The sequence below is a fragment of the Leopardus geoffroyi genome, chromosome B2, assembly GCF_018350155.1.
Source record: "Leopardus geoffroyi isolate Oge1 chromosome B2, O.geoffroyi_Oge1_pat1.0, whole genome shotgun sequence".
Classification (NCBI taxonomy): Eukaryota; Metazoa; Chordata; class Mammalia; order Carnivora; family Felidae; genus Leopardus; species Leopardus geoffroyi.
This window is the reverse complement of record NC_059332.1, coordinates 137457601-137474551: the sequence shown is the minus strand read 5'-3', so window position 1 is coordinate 137474551 and position 16951 is coordinate 137457601. Positions and strand designations below refer to the sequence as shown.

Below are 16951 nucleotides of genomic sequence, written 5' to 3'. Positions count from 1 at the left end.
GTTTTAGATCTGCACTCAAACATTTTGCATCTCCATATTAAGCATTCATTGACATATTACACTGGACTTCAGCTGGTTTTTAAAGGCTAATTTGCATTTTATAATACACTAATCAAGTATTTTAGAGGATTCAAATCAGAGGAACTAATTATACTTAAAAGAAATTAAAGAGCCTTTGGTGATATGTTGTTAACTATAATTGCATTATTTTTTGGCTTTATAATAGCAGGACCAATCTTTGAAACAAGAGCTATTTCATATTTCCTGGAGTTAACAATAACATTTACCTAAGGATTTCTCATGTGCTCTAAATTTTAGTGTCAGTTTGTAAATTACTATTACTCTAGTAATAGTAACAGTAATAGTAATATGTAATATGTAAATTACATACAGGTATAGATACATCTTATCTGTAATTTTTAAAAAAATTAATGTTTACTTATTTTTGAGAGACAGAGAGACAGAGCAGGAGGGAAGGCCAGAGAAAGAGAGACACACAGAATCTGAAGCAGGCTCCAGGCTCTGAACTGTCAGCATAGAGCCCAACACATGGCTTGAACTCACGAGCCATGAGATCTTGACCTGAGCCAAAGTTGGATGCTCAACCAACTGAGCCACCCAGGCACCCCAGTAATTTTTGTAATTGTAGATGAGATATGTGATTATTTAAAAGTTTTCTACTAGTAAACATTTTTGTACTTTCTGTTTTGAGGAAAGTGTGCACTGTGCCATTTATTTATAATCTAAGTTCCTCAGAGCCATCTTTCACTAGAATTAACGTTCAAAGAGCCACACAATCCCACAGCTAAAACACAGTTGGATACTAAAATGTTCTTCCAGATTTAGTGCTTTCTAAATGTTAGCCCCAGGTTGTCTGGAGAAACTTCAGTCTGTTCTAAAAACAAACCCTTGGGTGGAGAAGAAATAGAGTAGTTTCTCAATAGTGCTGAGTTAGAATAAAAGTGTGGAATCCGTTTATATTCTCAGAATAATCAGGTTATTTTATGGCAGTTGATTTAATTTGATATATTTTTTTAAAAGGTTGAGGTTGGTAAATTTGGGCAAAATATCCATATATCTATCCTGAAGAAACTGACTTCAGTATTTCTACATATGCCTAGAATTTGCCATCTTCTAACCATTACCCCTTTCTAGTCTTTTATAGAAAATAGCAAGTTCTTTGAACAATATGAAGTGACATACCAGATCTTGAAACAGACAGCTGAGATGTACGTCAAAGCTGATGGTTCAGGTAAAAAACACTGACAGAATTTGTTGCGATGTTGAACGCAGTAGAATTTAGAACCTACAGGTTTCTGTGTGATCACATCATTTTTTGTTTTTTCCCCGAAGGATCTTTTTATGACCATGCCATTGGCCTGGAGAACACATATTGGATTCAGTCCCCTTGAGTTTGTGCAATGCCTGTCTAACCTGTGTAATAATGGTGTGTGTGTGTGTGTGTGTGTGTGTGTGTGTGTGTGCGCGCGCGCGCGCGCGTGCGCGCGCACGTGTGGTCTTCTGAGAAGGGGCAAAAGAAGTGTTCAGTGTCTAAACTGTGATTTTCTAACCTATTTGCAGTTCTGCAGATTAAGTGAAAAAAACAGTAACTTGAGTATCATTATCAAGTAAATGAAAACTTAAGTTAGTGTGGATACACAAATTGTAACTAACATATGTTGGCTTCATTTTGTAAATATATCTGTCGTATTGAACCGAAAATGAACTGTAGCATTTGTGATCAATACTATATATGTGAGCATCTCTTTGAGTACATACAAAATGTGAACAAATATATATGTCATTTATTGCATCCCACTTATCAAAAATTTTAAATATATTATCACCTTTAATCTTTGTAAACAGCTGTGAATATGGTATAACACATCCCCAGCATTTGCTGAATAAAATTCTAACATTTCATCTGTTAACTTCATAATTTGAAGAAAATTATAAGTGCAAACCACTTATAATGGTAGATAATATGGTTTATCTACCATTATTACCAATAATGGTTTGGTAGATTTCGAATAAAAAGTAAGGATTCTATTTTGGTTGATCTGTTTTAGTGGAAGAAGCCGAGAATGTGATGAAATTCATGAATGAAACCACAGCCCAGTGGAGGAACCTCTCAGTAGAGGTCAGGAGCGTGCGAAGCATGCTGGAAGAAGTCATCGCGAACTGGGATCGATATGGCAATACTGTGGCTAGTCTTCAGGCCTGGCTGGAGGATGCTGAGAAAATGCTAAATCAGTCAGAGCATGCCAAAAAGGTAATGTCGCTTCCTACAAAAGAAACTGAGTACACACGAACTTAGAAATGAGTCTCTCACAGCATAGTTCTCTAGAGAGTATTGTATCTTTGCAAGTCTGACTCAAGAATCTTGACTTGCCTGAAAAATTGTGCCTTCAGGTTAGTAAATTCCTTTAGGCCAAGGAATGCATTGCTTTATAGAAGTTATATTAAAACAGTTCCCTATCTGATCAGTGCAGTGTTTTGCTTTTGTGTTCAGAAGAGGAGGAATGGATGGCGGGACACCCAGACCCAGTGGGCAACAGAGGTCGCTATATTCACTATAAAGTCTATACTTGAAAGGCTCTGACCTCTGGATTTCCTAATTGAAGAGAGGATAACATAATACTGACTATGTATAATGGCACATGCCAGTTGAACATCTGGGCCATCACGTTTTTGTCTCTTTGGATATTCTTTTTTGCATTTTATCAACCCTCAGTCAAAGGTCTTATTCCGGGCAAGAATGATCTTTTTCCTTCGATTCCAGGTGTGTATGTGTGTGTTCAAGAGTTACTGTTTTGCTTTAATGTCACTTACATTAAAATATCACATAAAATGGATTTATTATGTACTTCTTAATGGGAATCTGGCATTTTCCCATGAAAAATCAATTTATAAGTAAAAGATATTAAAATGCCAGGCTCCCATTAAAAAAGTATAGTAAATACATTAGAATCAGTGCTTACTGTCCAAGATCAGTTCTTGTATGATTGCGTTTTGCGAGTAGATGCATTGTTTTTAAATGTTTACCACTCTGTATTTCACACAGATGAAAAAGTCTTGTGTAGCTGAGGATGACAAGAATTGTATACCCATACAGATTTTGGCTTTTCTGATTAGACTGACAATGCCCTAGTAGATGTCATATGTGTTAATTTCATCCAAGGGAATATAACCACCAGAAACAGAAGTGTTCTCATCTATTTATGTGGGAAGTCCTCCCACACATGGTTTTATAAAATAGATTTTGAATTCTCTTTGGTATTCTTGGTTTATACTGTGGTGTATGTGCATAAGTATGTACAAGCACACATGTATTAACTTGAAATCAGCAGAAGACTGCTTCATTGTCAGGGGAGTAACTTTAAACGAATAAAAAAGGATGTTACTGTATTCAGTGTTCCTGGCCCAGATATTTAATTAAAAAATTGTTTTCAATGGTTTATATCCATGATTGTTAATTATCTTCATGCACAATATTCAGATTTTAAAATCAAAGGTAATAGGTCAAAGGTTTATTTATAATCCACAAAGAAAACTATACATTAGTCTAAAATGTTGTACCTTTTATATGACTCTGGCACTGGTGTTTACCAGCCTGAAGACTGTACAAGTCCTTTACACAACAAAAATTCGTTTTTTTATCTGTAAAATGGAAATGACAGAAAATGGTCATTGTGTGTTTGCTTGTTTGTTTTTGTCTTCAGCAAAAGATATGGCCAAGCCGTTCTTATAAAACGACACTCAGCATTTCTAGCTCCTATTTTTGAAACTCTCTATTGAAAATTGCATTTGGAAAAAGAACTAAGGTTTACCTTAAAATTTGCACAAGTTTAGAACAAAGATATTTCACATAGTCTGGTTACTTCCATATCATTTGTTGAGTTTTGGTTTGTGGCTTACAGTAATGTGCATTGTTTATTGTTTAGGATTTTTTTCGAAACTTGCCTCACTGGATACAGCAGCACGCTGCCATGAATGATGCTGGCAATTTTCTAATTGAAACATGTGATGAAATGGTTTCCCGAGATCTTAAACAGCAATTGCTATTGCTCAATGGACGGTGGAGGGAGTTGTTCATGGAAGTCAAGCAAGTATGTCTTTCAAATCTATATAGGCTTAGAACATGCATGTGTTACAAACATGCTGATAAACAGTCCGTTTAGAGGCTGTTTTATTGTTGCAGCATGGACTTATTTAGGCAGAGTGCAGATGTGTTTGGAACTGTTATGTTTATTTGGGGTCCTTTATTCTTTCCCACTTACACATTACAGAAATGTATACTTTGGTTAAGGATTGTATTGACATATGGGGCCTCATGTTTGAAATCATAATTCTTCACTTCTGTGCTAGTTTTTTTTTTTCACAGTAATTGGACTTCCTTCAAGTGTATCTAAAATAAGAATCAGGAATCAGTCTTTCTTACCATATAACAATTCTAGAAAGTATGTAAATGTGAGGGTTACAGGCTCCCAGAGGTCGGGCTTAACTGATTTTCCGTGTTGTGCTTCTCCCTTTCCTTAACAGTATGCTCGGGCTGATGAGATGGACAGAATGAAGAAGGAGTATGCAGACTGTATTACTGTCCTGTCTGATTTTGCAACTGAAGCCCATAAGAAACTTTCTGAACCCTTAGAAGTCTCTTTTATTAATGTCAAGTTATTAATTCAAGACTTGGAGGTGAGGGGGTTTCCAGACAACAAAGTGAAAACCTGTTCTGTTGTGAAACGAAAGATCATTCATGTTACTCAGATGGTTGCAAAGTTTTCCTGTCTCCTTGGCACCCTTTTGACGTGTGTGCATATCCTGATTTGCACCTCAGAATTAAAGATTGCATTTAAATAAAAAAATTTATTTGAATTTTTTAATGCTCTATTTTTTTAAAGGTTAATTTATTTGAGAGGGAGAGAGAAAGTGAGTGAGCATGAGGAGGGAGGGGCTGAGAGAGAGAGGGACAGAAGGTTCAAAGCCGGCTCAGCGCTGACAACGGTGAGCCCAATGTGGGGTTCAAACTCACCAACTGTGAACTCATGACCTGAGCCGAAGTCGGAAGCTCAACTGACTGAGCCACCCAGGCACCCCTCTGTTTGAATTTTTTAAAGATATGTTTTGACCATACAGTAACTTCAAAATAGTTTTTTTTTTTTTAATTCAGAGATTTTTTTTTACAACCAAATTACAAAGGACTAGGAGAAAACAGGAAACATCTACATCCAACACCTCTACATAAATGCCTCTACTCTAACAAATTTATTAAATGAATTGTGCTATTTGCATATTTTGAGGACCTTGCAGCTCTCAAAAATGAAGTAGTAGAAGAATATGTAATGACATGGAAAGCTTTTCTAATATACTATTGGGAAAAGCAAAAAACAATATCCCCCTTTTTTGTGTAAATATAAAAAAAATGGGTGTAAGCACACAGAGGGGGAAATGTTCATGATATAGTAATGGATGTTGGCTCTGGTTAGCACTGAGTGAGAAGCCTGGAAGTAACTTCAGTTTTCTTTTTCTTATTATCTCTAATTCATAAATTATCTACAATGACCATGTGTTGCTTTTTTTAAGATAAGGTAAGTTGTATAATTGTTAAGGTCAGAGGAATTGCCCCAAATTAACATGCATTTACTTGATTTATGATGTTTACATACTACATTCACACATATATTTTGGAAGTGTAAACTTGATGCTTACTTAAGGATTTATGGTTGCTTTTAAAGGAAAGCTTTTATCTATTTTTAACATGATCTTACCAATATATAATATATTAGCAAAGAAGGAAAGCAATAACTGGAATCTCCAAAAGTTTCTTACAAGTATAGGATTTCATACAGTACACATTGATTTTTGTTCAGCCTTCTGCAGAATTCTGAAATTAAAAGGAAGTGTACGTTGTGGTAATGTAGCTGTTTCAATGGCTCCTGCAGGACATTGAGCAGCGGGTGCCTGTAATGGATGCTCAGTACAAGATGATTACCAAGACCGCACACCTCATTACCAAGGAGAGCTCCCAAGAAGAAGCCAATGAAATGTTTGCAACCATGTCTGGGCTCAAAGAACGGCTAACCAAGGTGGGAAAATATGTTAATGCGAGGGGCCAACACTGCCTTGCGCGTGCCTATACCTCCTCTGGCCAACACACTCATGGGCAAAGTCTTTACCTGTTAAGAGATCATCCTTTTGTTGTTTATTGGGATTCTTGATTTAGTAACTTTGCCATTTAGGAACTTGGTCATGAAGTTTAACAAATGAAACTATGGAGCTGATGTCAAGTAATACCTCTGTTAATTTGGAAGTACTAGGAGGTTTATTTTAATAAAATCGATCGGTCTCTTCTGGAGAAATAAGGGGTCAGTGAAATGTCATCCAACAAGGGGGGGAGATAAGGAAGAGGAGGAAGAGGAAGAGATCACACATTTAAATGAGAAAGAGTTCCCAAATGTCCTTTTTATTGAGGTTTATTTGACTGTTCTAAGAGTATTTATGCTATTTTCTGTGTGAATAGCCTGGAACATGGAAATTCTGCTCTCTTCAGCTCACGGAGCTCACCTTAGACTTAAGATATATACATTTGTGCCACCTGTGTACAGGGAACCCAGTGAACACTAAACACCAGCCATAAGACTTTTCTGTTCTATTGGGGGATTTTCCTTAAGAGCTTTGGAAGGTTCCATTGGGATTTCTTATCTACCTGAAGTTGAGTTTTATGCAGCTGGTATTGTTTGCATTTCAGTAATTAATTTTTAATAGGAGGTGGGAGGTAGTATAAATGAAGAGGAAAATTTTGTAATGAACGATTGAGAAACAGAGGAAAAGACAGCAGAAAAACCTGTAATTTAGGAGAGAACAAGCAGAAGGAGAATAACCCACATGAAGTCAGTAGTGGGCAATTAATGAAAAGAGGAATAAATGAGATAAGTGGAAAAAAGAAGAATCATGGTATTGAAAAAAAGAGAACACTTCATTTGCCAAACTGACATATATTAGAATGTTAATTTGTAATTCTTTTTATTTTTAACATTCAAGTTAAATGTTATCTGTAAAGATTGGGTACAATTCAAAAATTTTTTTTTCAACGTTTTATTTATTTTTGGGACAGAGAGAGACAGAGCATGAACGGGGGAGGGGCAGAGAGAGAGGGAGACACAGAATCGGAAACAGGCTCCAGGCTCTGAGCCATCAGCCCAGAGCCTGACGCGGGGCTCGAACTCACGGACCGCGAGATCGCGACCTGGCTGAAGTCGGACGCTTAACCGACTGCGCCACCCAGGCGCCCCGAGATTGGGTACAATTCAAAGTCAACGTTACTGATTTGATAACCTTCAAACAGCTTTCAGAGCCATATCTTGGGCTTGCACATCTTAGCCGAGGCCAAGTTTAATGATTTAAGGTGACCTGTGAGAAAGCAGATTCCACCTTTGAGCACATCTAAGTCATTCTGCTTTTTTAAGCTACTGCTTCAGTTGTAGCATCTTAGTAAGTTTTCAGCTGTATCTAGGAAAGATTTATAAAGCACACTGACTTTTAATTCATTTTTATTTATTTTGATGTTTATTTACTTATTCTGAGAGAGACAGAGAGAAAGAGAGAGAACGTGAGCAGGGAAAAGAGAGAATCCCAAGTAGGCTCTGTGCTGTCAGTGCAAAGCCCAACATGGGGCTCTGTCTTACAAACCGTGATATTGTGACCTGAGCCAAAATCAAGAGTCAGATACCTAACCAACTGAGCCACCTAGGCACCCAGAAACCAACTGATTTTTATACGTGTTAGCAGATTCTCTTTTGTTTAGAATCATTTTAGAAAAGCCTTGTTGCAGTAGATCAGTAGCTTTCTTTTGGTGAGTTTACCCTTTAGGCAGTGTATCCGAGAGCATGAGAATATTCATAATTTAAGAAAAAAGAGAATGGTCTATTAACAAGTATTCCATTTCCTTTCGTTGGTTCCCAAAAGTATGAATACTATTTTGGGAGCAATTCTAAGTAAAATGAGCAGGGACAGGAAGTTCTTAGAGAACTACTTGATCCTGCATTCCAACACGAGGGTGTTAAGACAGAAACTTTATGGATCTCTTGATCTCCAGGAACGTATGGCCTCATCGTGAAGATCAAGCTGATATTAATACAAGTGTAGGGGCGCCTGGGTGTCTCAGTGGTTGAGGATCCGACTCTTGATTTTGGCTCAGGTCATGATCCCAGGGTCATGGGATAGAACCCCGTGTTGGGCTCTGCACTGAGCATTGAGCTTGCTTGGGATTCTCTCTCCCCTGCTTGCACGCTCTCTTTCTCTCTCTAAAAAAAAAAAAGAGTAATACAAGGGTATAAAGTAACAGCATTTTTTAAAAGACAAGTGACAGTGGGGCGCCTGGGTGGCGCAGTTGGTTAAGCGTCCGACTTCAGCCAGGTCACGATCTCGCGGTCCGTGAGTTCGAGCCCCGCGTCGGGCTCTGGGCTGATGGCTCGGAGCCTGGAGCCTGTTTCCGATTCTGTGTCTCCCTCTCTCTCTGCACCTCCCCCATTCATGCTCTGTCTCTCTCTGTCCCAAAAATAAATAAACGTTGAAAAAAAAAATTTAAAAAAAAAAAAAAGACAAGTGACAGATGAGGCTGGGTCAGTTCAGACTAGGGAGACATCCCCTGGCTTGGGAACCTTTGTAAATAAACTGGTACATGACTTGTGCGCTTGGGGTGAGTAAGATGATTGGCAGAGGGCCGTGACACATGTTGCTGGGGGGGGTAGGGAAGCACAAGGCCTGTCTGGGAAGAATGAGTCAGCAAAGTTACAGGTCTGTCCGGAGTTTAGGGTTCAAGTTGTAGAGACCTTGAAAATAAAGTTGGAAAGTCAGTCTAGATAACGTCATTCGTAACGATCTCAGGTCAGGTTTTGAGGCCGAAATGAAGATCAGTTGCACAGTTTATGAGGGAGAATTCGATGCCATCTGGCTCACTAACAGCCTCGTTTAGATGGGAGGGTGCCATCCAGATGGACCCTTTAGATGAATCTTCCTGGGAAAATTCTGTGGCATTTATTTGTCTCAGTGATTGAGTAGTATTTTGTTTTTATATCAAAATGTAACAGTACAAAGGAAGTATCATTAAATAAGAGTCTTTGGAGATCTGCAAGCACTGAATGACAGCTTCGCTGAAGAAAATGTTCTCAGAGGTGTGAACAGTGCCCTCAGCTTGTGGTACTTAGCAGCGTTTGATGGAATTTTTGTTTTTGTCTTTTTAAAGGTCAAAGAATGTTGCCCTCCACTCCTTTATGAGTCTCAGCAGCTGTTGATCCCATTGGAAGAACTGGAAAAGCAGATGACGTTCTTTTATGACTCGCTTGCGAAAATCCATGAAATTATGGCAGTTCTCGAGTGTGAAGCACAATCCAGTGCCCTTTTTAAACAGAAACATCAGGTAAGGGAAAGTCCCCGTGAGGAGACATGGTTATTTTTTTATTTTATTTTTTTAACGTTTCTTTATTTTTGGGACACAGAGAGACAGAGCATGAACGGGGGAGGGGCAGAGAGAGAGGGAGACACAGAATCGGAAACAGGCTCCAGGCTCTGAGCCATCAGCCCAGAGCCCGACGCGGGGCTCGAACTCACGGACCGCGAGATCGTGACCTGGCTGAAGTCGGACGTTCAACCGACTGCGCCACCCAGGCGCCCCGAGACATGGTTATTTTTAAAGCGCGTGTAGTGAGACTGAGGTGGTGCCCACAGTGGCAGGAATTCAGTTAGGACAGGAGACATTTTTCTAGAGTAGCGCTGGCAACTCAAAACAAAAATACACATCTTGTCCAAAGATGAAAACCCTGTCCACTAAAGATAAAATAAAATGTATCTATCTATGTAAATTTACATAGAGATAAAATTTTTATAACCAAATTAAAAATAGTATGTATTTAGATATATATAAAAGTAAACACTTGCATTCTATTTCTATCCAGTGTCTATAATCTATGTCTTTTTTAAATCTTTTTTTTTTTTTAATGCTCATTTATTTTTGAGACAGGGCGACAGAATATAAGAAGGGAAGAGACAGAGAGAGAGGGAGTCACAGAATCCGAAGCAGGTTCCAGGCGCTGAGCTTTCAGCCCAGAGCCTGATGCAGGGCTCGAACTCACAAACTGTGAGATCATGACCTCAGCTGAAATAGGACGCTTAACCGACTGAGCCACCCAGGTGTCCCTATAATCTGTGTCTTAAGAGATCTTTTCTTTGCCTCTGAGATTATACAATCATAAAGTTCTGGGAATGTGTTTGGAGTGATAATTATTTTTCTTTGTCTCAGTTTTAGTAAGCAGATCTCTCTGCAGAACAGCTTCCCTCTCTTGAAGTTAATGGACTTGTTTAGGTGGTTTATTACAAATGACCCCATCCATCAGAGGAGGGTGAAACTTAACGGGCAAAAGGTTTGCCACTGCCTTCATTGAAAAAGATTCCTGGAAGGAAGGAAGCATCACTTAGTAGAAAGAGCCAAGAGTATTTGAAGTGTCATATAGATATTCAGATCATAGATCTGATGTAACAAATTACAAAGCCTTGATTAGCTTTTATGCTTAAAATGCAGGTAATAATACCTAGTTGAGAGCTTATTGTGAAGACTACATTAGATATTCTATAATGTACTTAGCACATAATACGTACTCTATAACTAGTTATTATTATTATTATTGATAGTAGAGCCATGATGATTATACCATCAAACCCTGTTCTAGTGGGCTCTCATCCTATTGGATAAAGATTGTCTCTCACTTTGAGTCAGGTTGCCATGTCTCACATTCTCAAATCACTATACATTGCCACCAAAGAATCCTTCCACAATTAAAATAACATTTGATATTTTAGTAATAATAATACTAATAATATTTAATAATACCTTTGTTAACATATGTTACTCTCTGACCTCCTAAATCTTCGAAAGGAAGAAGTGTGTCCTTATTCCATTTTGCCAAAACAAAACAAAACCCTTGGTCTTAATATTTGCATCTCGATTCCCAAAACCGGTATCCAAATGAGCAGTTTGAAATACTTTTCCAAAGCAGTTGAGGATGTCAAAATGCAAATAGTGTGGCGGCTTCAAGTCAAAAAGTGACTGTTGGCCTTTGACTGGGCTAATTTCCATGCATCTATCAACTGTAGAAACCACTATGATGCCAGGTTACGAAGCAGAGGTGGAAAGCCCTGGGTCACCATGGCTTCTCATCCGGTGACTGTGTGACACCTGCATGTCCTCCCACACCCACCAGGCTGTTGCCTTTGTGGTTAGGGTCTGGGGTCCCTCGTTTTGTTAATGAAAGGTTGACTGACAGCTTGTGAACCTTAGGAATTCAAATGTGCCTTTTGGGATACACAAATGATATGTAATTTGCTGCAGCTCTTTCAGTAAAGTATAATGTGCATGGGTGTTAAATTTATTTAGTCAGATTAAAACCTAATATGTAGATTAATTTTGTGATTGTTCTCTCAGTAAACCAAAGGCCTATGAGTTGGATGGACAAAGCAGGCACTAGAGAAATAACAACTTTGATGCCCTTTCATTTTCTTAATGGTAATAGCACAGGCATGAAATATATAAAAAAATCTCGAAAAGCTCAATGTGACATTTAAATGCCTTATATAAAAAGCACTGACTTCGGTGATTGCTTCAAATTGAGCTCTTCTGAAAAGAAACACTTCTCTGTACTTTTGGTTTTACTTATAGCTGACTAAAAGCCTAAAAGCTATATAATGTTGTTCTTATTGTTTTGTAATGGTTCCTCTCTTTCCTTCTTTTTCTCACTGTTTTAAATACTATTGTTGTGGGTTTCCTTTCCCTGTAGGAACTGTCAGCTTGTCAAGAGAGCTGTAAGAAAACCATGACGCAGATTGAGAAAGGCAGTCAAAATGTTCAAAAGTTCGTGACCTTGAGCAGTGTGTTAAAGCATTTTGATCAGACGAAGCTGCACAGACAGATTGCAGATGCCCACGGTGCTTTCCAGGTAAGCTCTCTCCGTGCTATAGAGACACGAGCCAGGGAAAAATACAAGGAAAGAGGACATCTAACCATCACGTGTCATGCTTCCACTCTTGCTAAATGTCTTGCCTACTGAGGTTTGGAACCAATCATTTTTTTTTTTTTCAACGTTTGTTTGTTTTTTTGGGGACAGAGAGAGACAGAACATGAACGGGGGAGGGTCAGAGAGAGAGGGAGACACAGAATCGGAAACAGGCTCCAGGCTCTGAACCATCAGCCCAGAGCCTGACGCGGGGCTCGAACTCACAGACTGTGAGATCGTGACCTGGCTGAAGTTGGACACTCAACCGACTGCGCCACCCAGGCGCCCCTGGAACCAATCATTTTACTTGTTTTCTTAATATTCATCAATGTTAAAAAGGAGTTGATTACTCTCATAATGAAATTTTTCCTTCCAAGTGTATTTTTATTTTTAAAGAAACAATACTCTTTAACAAAATGATGCTTTCAGTAATCCAGAAGCAGCATCACATTATGATTATTTTTTAAATCAAGAATATGGTGAAGAAAATTGGAGACTGGAAGAAACATGTGGAAACCAATAGTCGCTTGATGAAGAAATTTGAAGAGTCTCGAGCAGAGTTGGAGAAGGTGCTACGGATCGCTCAGGAGGGCCTGGAAGAAAAGGGGAACCCAGAAGACCTCCTGAAGAAACATACAGTGAGTTTATCCTTCATGGGGCACTTGAGCTGAGGACACGGACAAGTGGTCTTGGGTGAAAAGTAAAAAGTGTGCTCCGATCTAATACTGAGTGTTTGAGGAGAACAGGGAAGAAGAGGTGAGTTAGGGAGGCAGAAACATTTTACGTTATGAGATCTAAAGAAAAGGGCAGCAGCAAAAAGAACTTCAAGGGCAACTGATGAGCAGCATTATAATTGGCCATTCCTAAGTCCCTGAGGGAGTAGAGAGTTATAGGATATAGAATTCAGGCTCTCCAAGTGACTGTTCATTGTTAGGTGAGAAATTTTTACGTAACCAACATAACTCTTTTTAAGAGATAATTTTAGGTGGATGGCTAAGTCTCTGTGCTCATTTCATGACTCCTCCATATTGTAGTATGAACACCACGTGCCTTGAAGTTTGGTAGCTGATCCACAGCTTGTCCTATAGTGAAGCCATCTTCCTGTTAATCATACTCATTTAAATCATTTCAGTATTAAAAATGTTAGTGGTCAACGCCAAGTGGAGATGATGGCCCCTCTGAGAACATGTACTTTGAGTTATTTTCCCTGAAATTCCAGTGGATATTTGTATGAACCACACTACTGCATGATGACTGCAATATATTTGTGACGCAGCTGACTGTGATGTCTGTGACCAGCCAGCATCTCCTTCAGTTTAGACGCGTGGTGCCGTGTGGCACTTTCTGGTTTGAACCACTGTTGTTTCAAAATATCTCCGCGGACGTACTCCTGAGTCTGTGTGAGACTTGGTCATGTGTCGATGTGCACATGTGTTGTATTTATCTGCATGGTGTGCCACATATTTATGCATACACTGGGTGCTTAAGCAACGGGCACTTATTTTCTCACAGTTTGGGTTTGGTGAGGACTTTCTTCCTGGCTTGTAGATGGTCATTCTCACTTTCTTCTCATAAGACGGAGATAAATAGGGAGCAAGATCTTTGATGTCTCCTCTTATAAGGGCACTAATTCCATCATGAGGGACCCACCCTCATGACCTCATCTCATCACCCCATAGGCCTCATCTCCAAATTTCATTACACTGGGGGTTAGGGATTCAACATAGGAATTTGGCAGATGTCGGTGGGCACAGTTCTGTCCGTAGCCTGTGGGGTCGTGTGTATTCGCCTGGATGTGGATGGAAATGGCTCATAATGAACCAGCAGGGCCTGAGACACATTGCAGCTAGGGTATGAGGAATTACAAGGCTGAACACTAGTTTCTGTTCTGCTCTTCTGACTTTACCAGAGAGGAATGAAAACTCTATTATAGGGAATCAAGGTTTTTGGCCCCTTGGCCTTCCAGAATATTCTACCAAATTTGAAAACTGCAAAGATATTTCTTTCTAAAAAATGAAAAGGACTAGTTGAATTTCAGATGTGGTGGCTTCTGACTCATAACTATAGATAATTATAGTTCATTCCTTAAAAAAAAAAAAAAATCATAGTTGCCAGCAAGGTTTAAAGAGGGCACTGGCTGGCTAACGGGCTCGTTTTGAGGCGTGACTGCCTGACTGTATGGTGTGTAGATGCTGCCTTTTATTCTGTCTGACACTCGTAACCACCTCCCCCTCCACGCAGGAATTTTTCAGTCAGTTGGATCAGAGAGTGCTCAATGCCTTCCTGAAAGCTTGCGACGAGCTCACTGACATCCTCCCTGGGCAGGAACAGCAGGGCCTGCAGGAAGCTGTTAGAAAGCTCCATAAACAGTGGAAGGTGAGTCAGGACATAATGGACGCACGGACATAAGTACGTATCATGCATGATGGGACAGAGCATGAGGGGATTAAGGTTCAATTGTAAGAGAAATGTAGAAAGTCGTGGAAGGTCACCCTAGTTACTTCTCCCACTGAAAAAACTGAACTTGAATAAAGCATGATAAAGTATGAGAGAATTTTGTTTTTCTCATTTTTTTGGTAGCATCAATTTTATCATATTGCTTAAGAGCACTCTTTTTCTTTTCCTGCGTAGGTTTGGGGATAGGAATGACAAGGGCATTTAACTTATTCAGCAACATCAGTAAACCCACTTAAATAAATTATGTTAGAGATACTATAATAACATTTTGCTGTTTTCAAGGATTTTACCATCTGGCTTAGATTGTTATGACCTCAGAAATGTAAATATGAGCATTTATTAGTTAAGGACTCAGCAATGAACATAGCATGATCCATTTCCCCAAAGAGCTTCGAGTCCAGTGGGGAAGATAATTAGTTGCAGATAATGAAAGTGCAATATATAACAAGTCCCCAAAAGTGTAAGTAATACATATGAAAGCTTTTGTAGAAAGAAGTGGGCCTACTTGGGGAGTGGAAAGGAGTGAATCAAGTAACTAGTTTTGAGCTAGGATTTTAAAGAAGAAGCAGGGGTCTGGGGTACATGGGAGGGAGAAGTAACAGGAACTGGAAGAGAGAGAGAGCAGGAGAGAAGGCACAGAAGTTGGGGATGTAGGGATCCACTTGGCGGGTCTAACCTGAGTGCCCCACACTGGACTCATCACATGGAAGTCGATTTCAGAATCGAAGGCTGTCTTCCCCAGCCTGGAGAAAACCTACTCTAGCAACAGGTTGACCAGTGCTATCACGAGGTCACAGGGAGTGGCGAACTTCATGTGTGTTATATGAAGAAGTCACGGGGTCTGAACGATAGGCAACCAAAACACTTTCCATCAGGTTTTGTGAATCTCTGGATTTTTTTTTTTTCTCCATCTCAGTAACATAGGCTATAAAATCAGCTCTGTGCATAGGAAAAACTCAGTTAAGGACATAATTTTTTACTTGCTAAATTTGAAAATTAAAAAATCCTTAAACCCAAGTTTTGTAACATGTCTTTAAAACTTAAAATATCATAAATGTATTATAGAATAGAGATTCTAAATGAAAGCTGTATTTATTTTATACACACACACATTCACAACATTAAGCTCTCTAGGATATAATCTGGTCTAGTCTTTCCATAGCCCCAGATCATCTTTCTCATCAGTTATCTTAATATTTTATTTTAAAAGTAACCTTTTAAATACCATAGGATAGGGGTACCTGGGCGGCTCAGTCAGTTAAGTGTCCGACTTCACTTCAGGTCATGATCTCAAGGTCCGTGGGTTCAAGCCCCACGTCAGGCTCTGTGCTGACAGCTCGGAGCCTGGAGCCTGCTTCAGATTCTGTGTCCCCCTCTCTCTGTGCCCCTCCCCTGCTTGTGCTCTGTCTCTCAAAAATAAATAAACATTAAAAAAATTTATAAATACCATAGGATACAAGTTAGCTAAAACTAATAATTGTAAGCCTGAAGGTAATCATATAGCTTATTCTTATGTCAGAAAGAACATAAAACATTTCATGTTGCCTGCGTGCTGGATGCCCTGTTTACTTGAGGAATGCTCTAAGGAAAGAGACATGGCAGGTAGTCACGGGTGTGGGCTGTTTCACCCTGGCATTTTTACTAATAAAAGTTTTCTTATCTTCGCCTTTTGTGTAGTGAGTGTAATATAGGTTCTTCCTATCTCACAGGGTCATTGACAGAATTAAAAAAGACATATGCTGGGGAGAGGGTATATGGACTTAGGGCATGATTTAAATTTAGATTCAAATCTAGCTTTTCTACTTACCCCTGAGCCTCAGTGGTCTGACCTGTAAAATAGGAATATTAATATTGTGTGAGGCTGTTGTAAAAATTAAATAGAATGATCCCTGTGAAACATGTGCTCCCCCAGGCAGAAGGTATTCATTGCGGTCCCAACACTTACTTGGAAGTGTACAAAGCACAATGGCCAGGTGCAGACGATAGTGATTAAATCACACCGGACCCCAAGGGAATATTTTATGGTTTTTGCCACTTCAGTTGAAAATGTGTGTAATCAGAAATGGTATCATATTCTTAAAATATTCCTATGGGATGTAGGACCTTCAAGGAGAAGCCCCATATCATTTGCTTCATCTGAAGATTGATGTGGAGAAGAATAGATTCCTAGCTTCTGTAGAAGAATGCAGAACTGAGCTGGATCGAGAGACCACGCTGGTGCCCCAGGACGGCAGTGAAAAGATTATTAAGGAGCACAGGGTACGTCTCACACACCCCACGCGCGGGCATGCCAAGTCACATTGTCACCTAAAGGATACAACCGGTACTTTGGTTTGGGTCTGAAAACACGAAATAGCTTAATTACTTTATACAAGTAGACTAAATGGGAATCTTCTATGAAAATAGGAAAGTACTGTGTGGATCCTCACAGGGATTATATAAACGTTTAT

General features: G+C 39.3%; 1 protein-coding gene across 22 annotated transcripts in view; it reads left to right on the top strand.

The window, feature by feature from the left end:
- SYNE1 (spectrin repeat containing nuclear envelope protein 1) overlaps nucleotides 1-16951 on the top strand; it is a 482603-nt gene that overhangs the window by 166003 nt on the left and 299649 nt on the right. For all 22 annotated transcript variants that reach the window (XR_006717653.1, XM_045500062.1, XM_045500061.1 and 19 more), the window contains 10 exons: nucleotides 1156-1252; nucleotides 2070-2272; nucleotides 3945-4109; nucleotides 4543-4695; nucleotides 5943-6086; nucleotides 9245-9418; nucleotides 11829-11987; nucleotides 12518-12682; nucleotides 14286-14420; nucleotides 16602-16760. Coding sequence is in view for 21 of the 22 variants with exons in the window: in XM_045500062.1 (XP_045356018.1) it covers nucleotides 1156-1252; nucleotides 2070-2272; nucleotides 3945-4109; nucleotides 4543-4695; nucleotides 5943-6086; nucleotides 9245-9418; nucleotides 11829-11987; nucleotides 12518-12682; nucleotides 14286-14420; nucleotides 16602-16760 (1554 nt within the window). In the remaining variant the exon portion in view is untranslated. The remainder of the gene's footprint in view (nucleotides 1-1155; nucleotides 1253-2069; nucleotides 2273-3944; nucleotides 4110-4542; nucleotides 4696-5942; nucleotides 6087-9244; nucleotides 9419-11828; nucleotides 11988-12517; nucleotides 12683-14285; nucleotides 14421-16601; nucleotides 16761-16951) is intronic.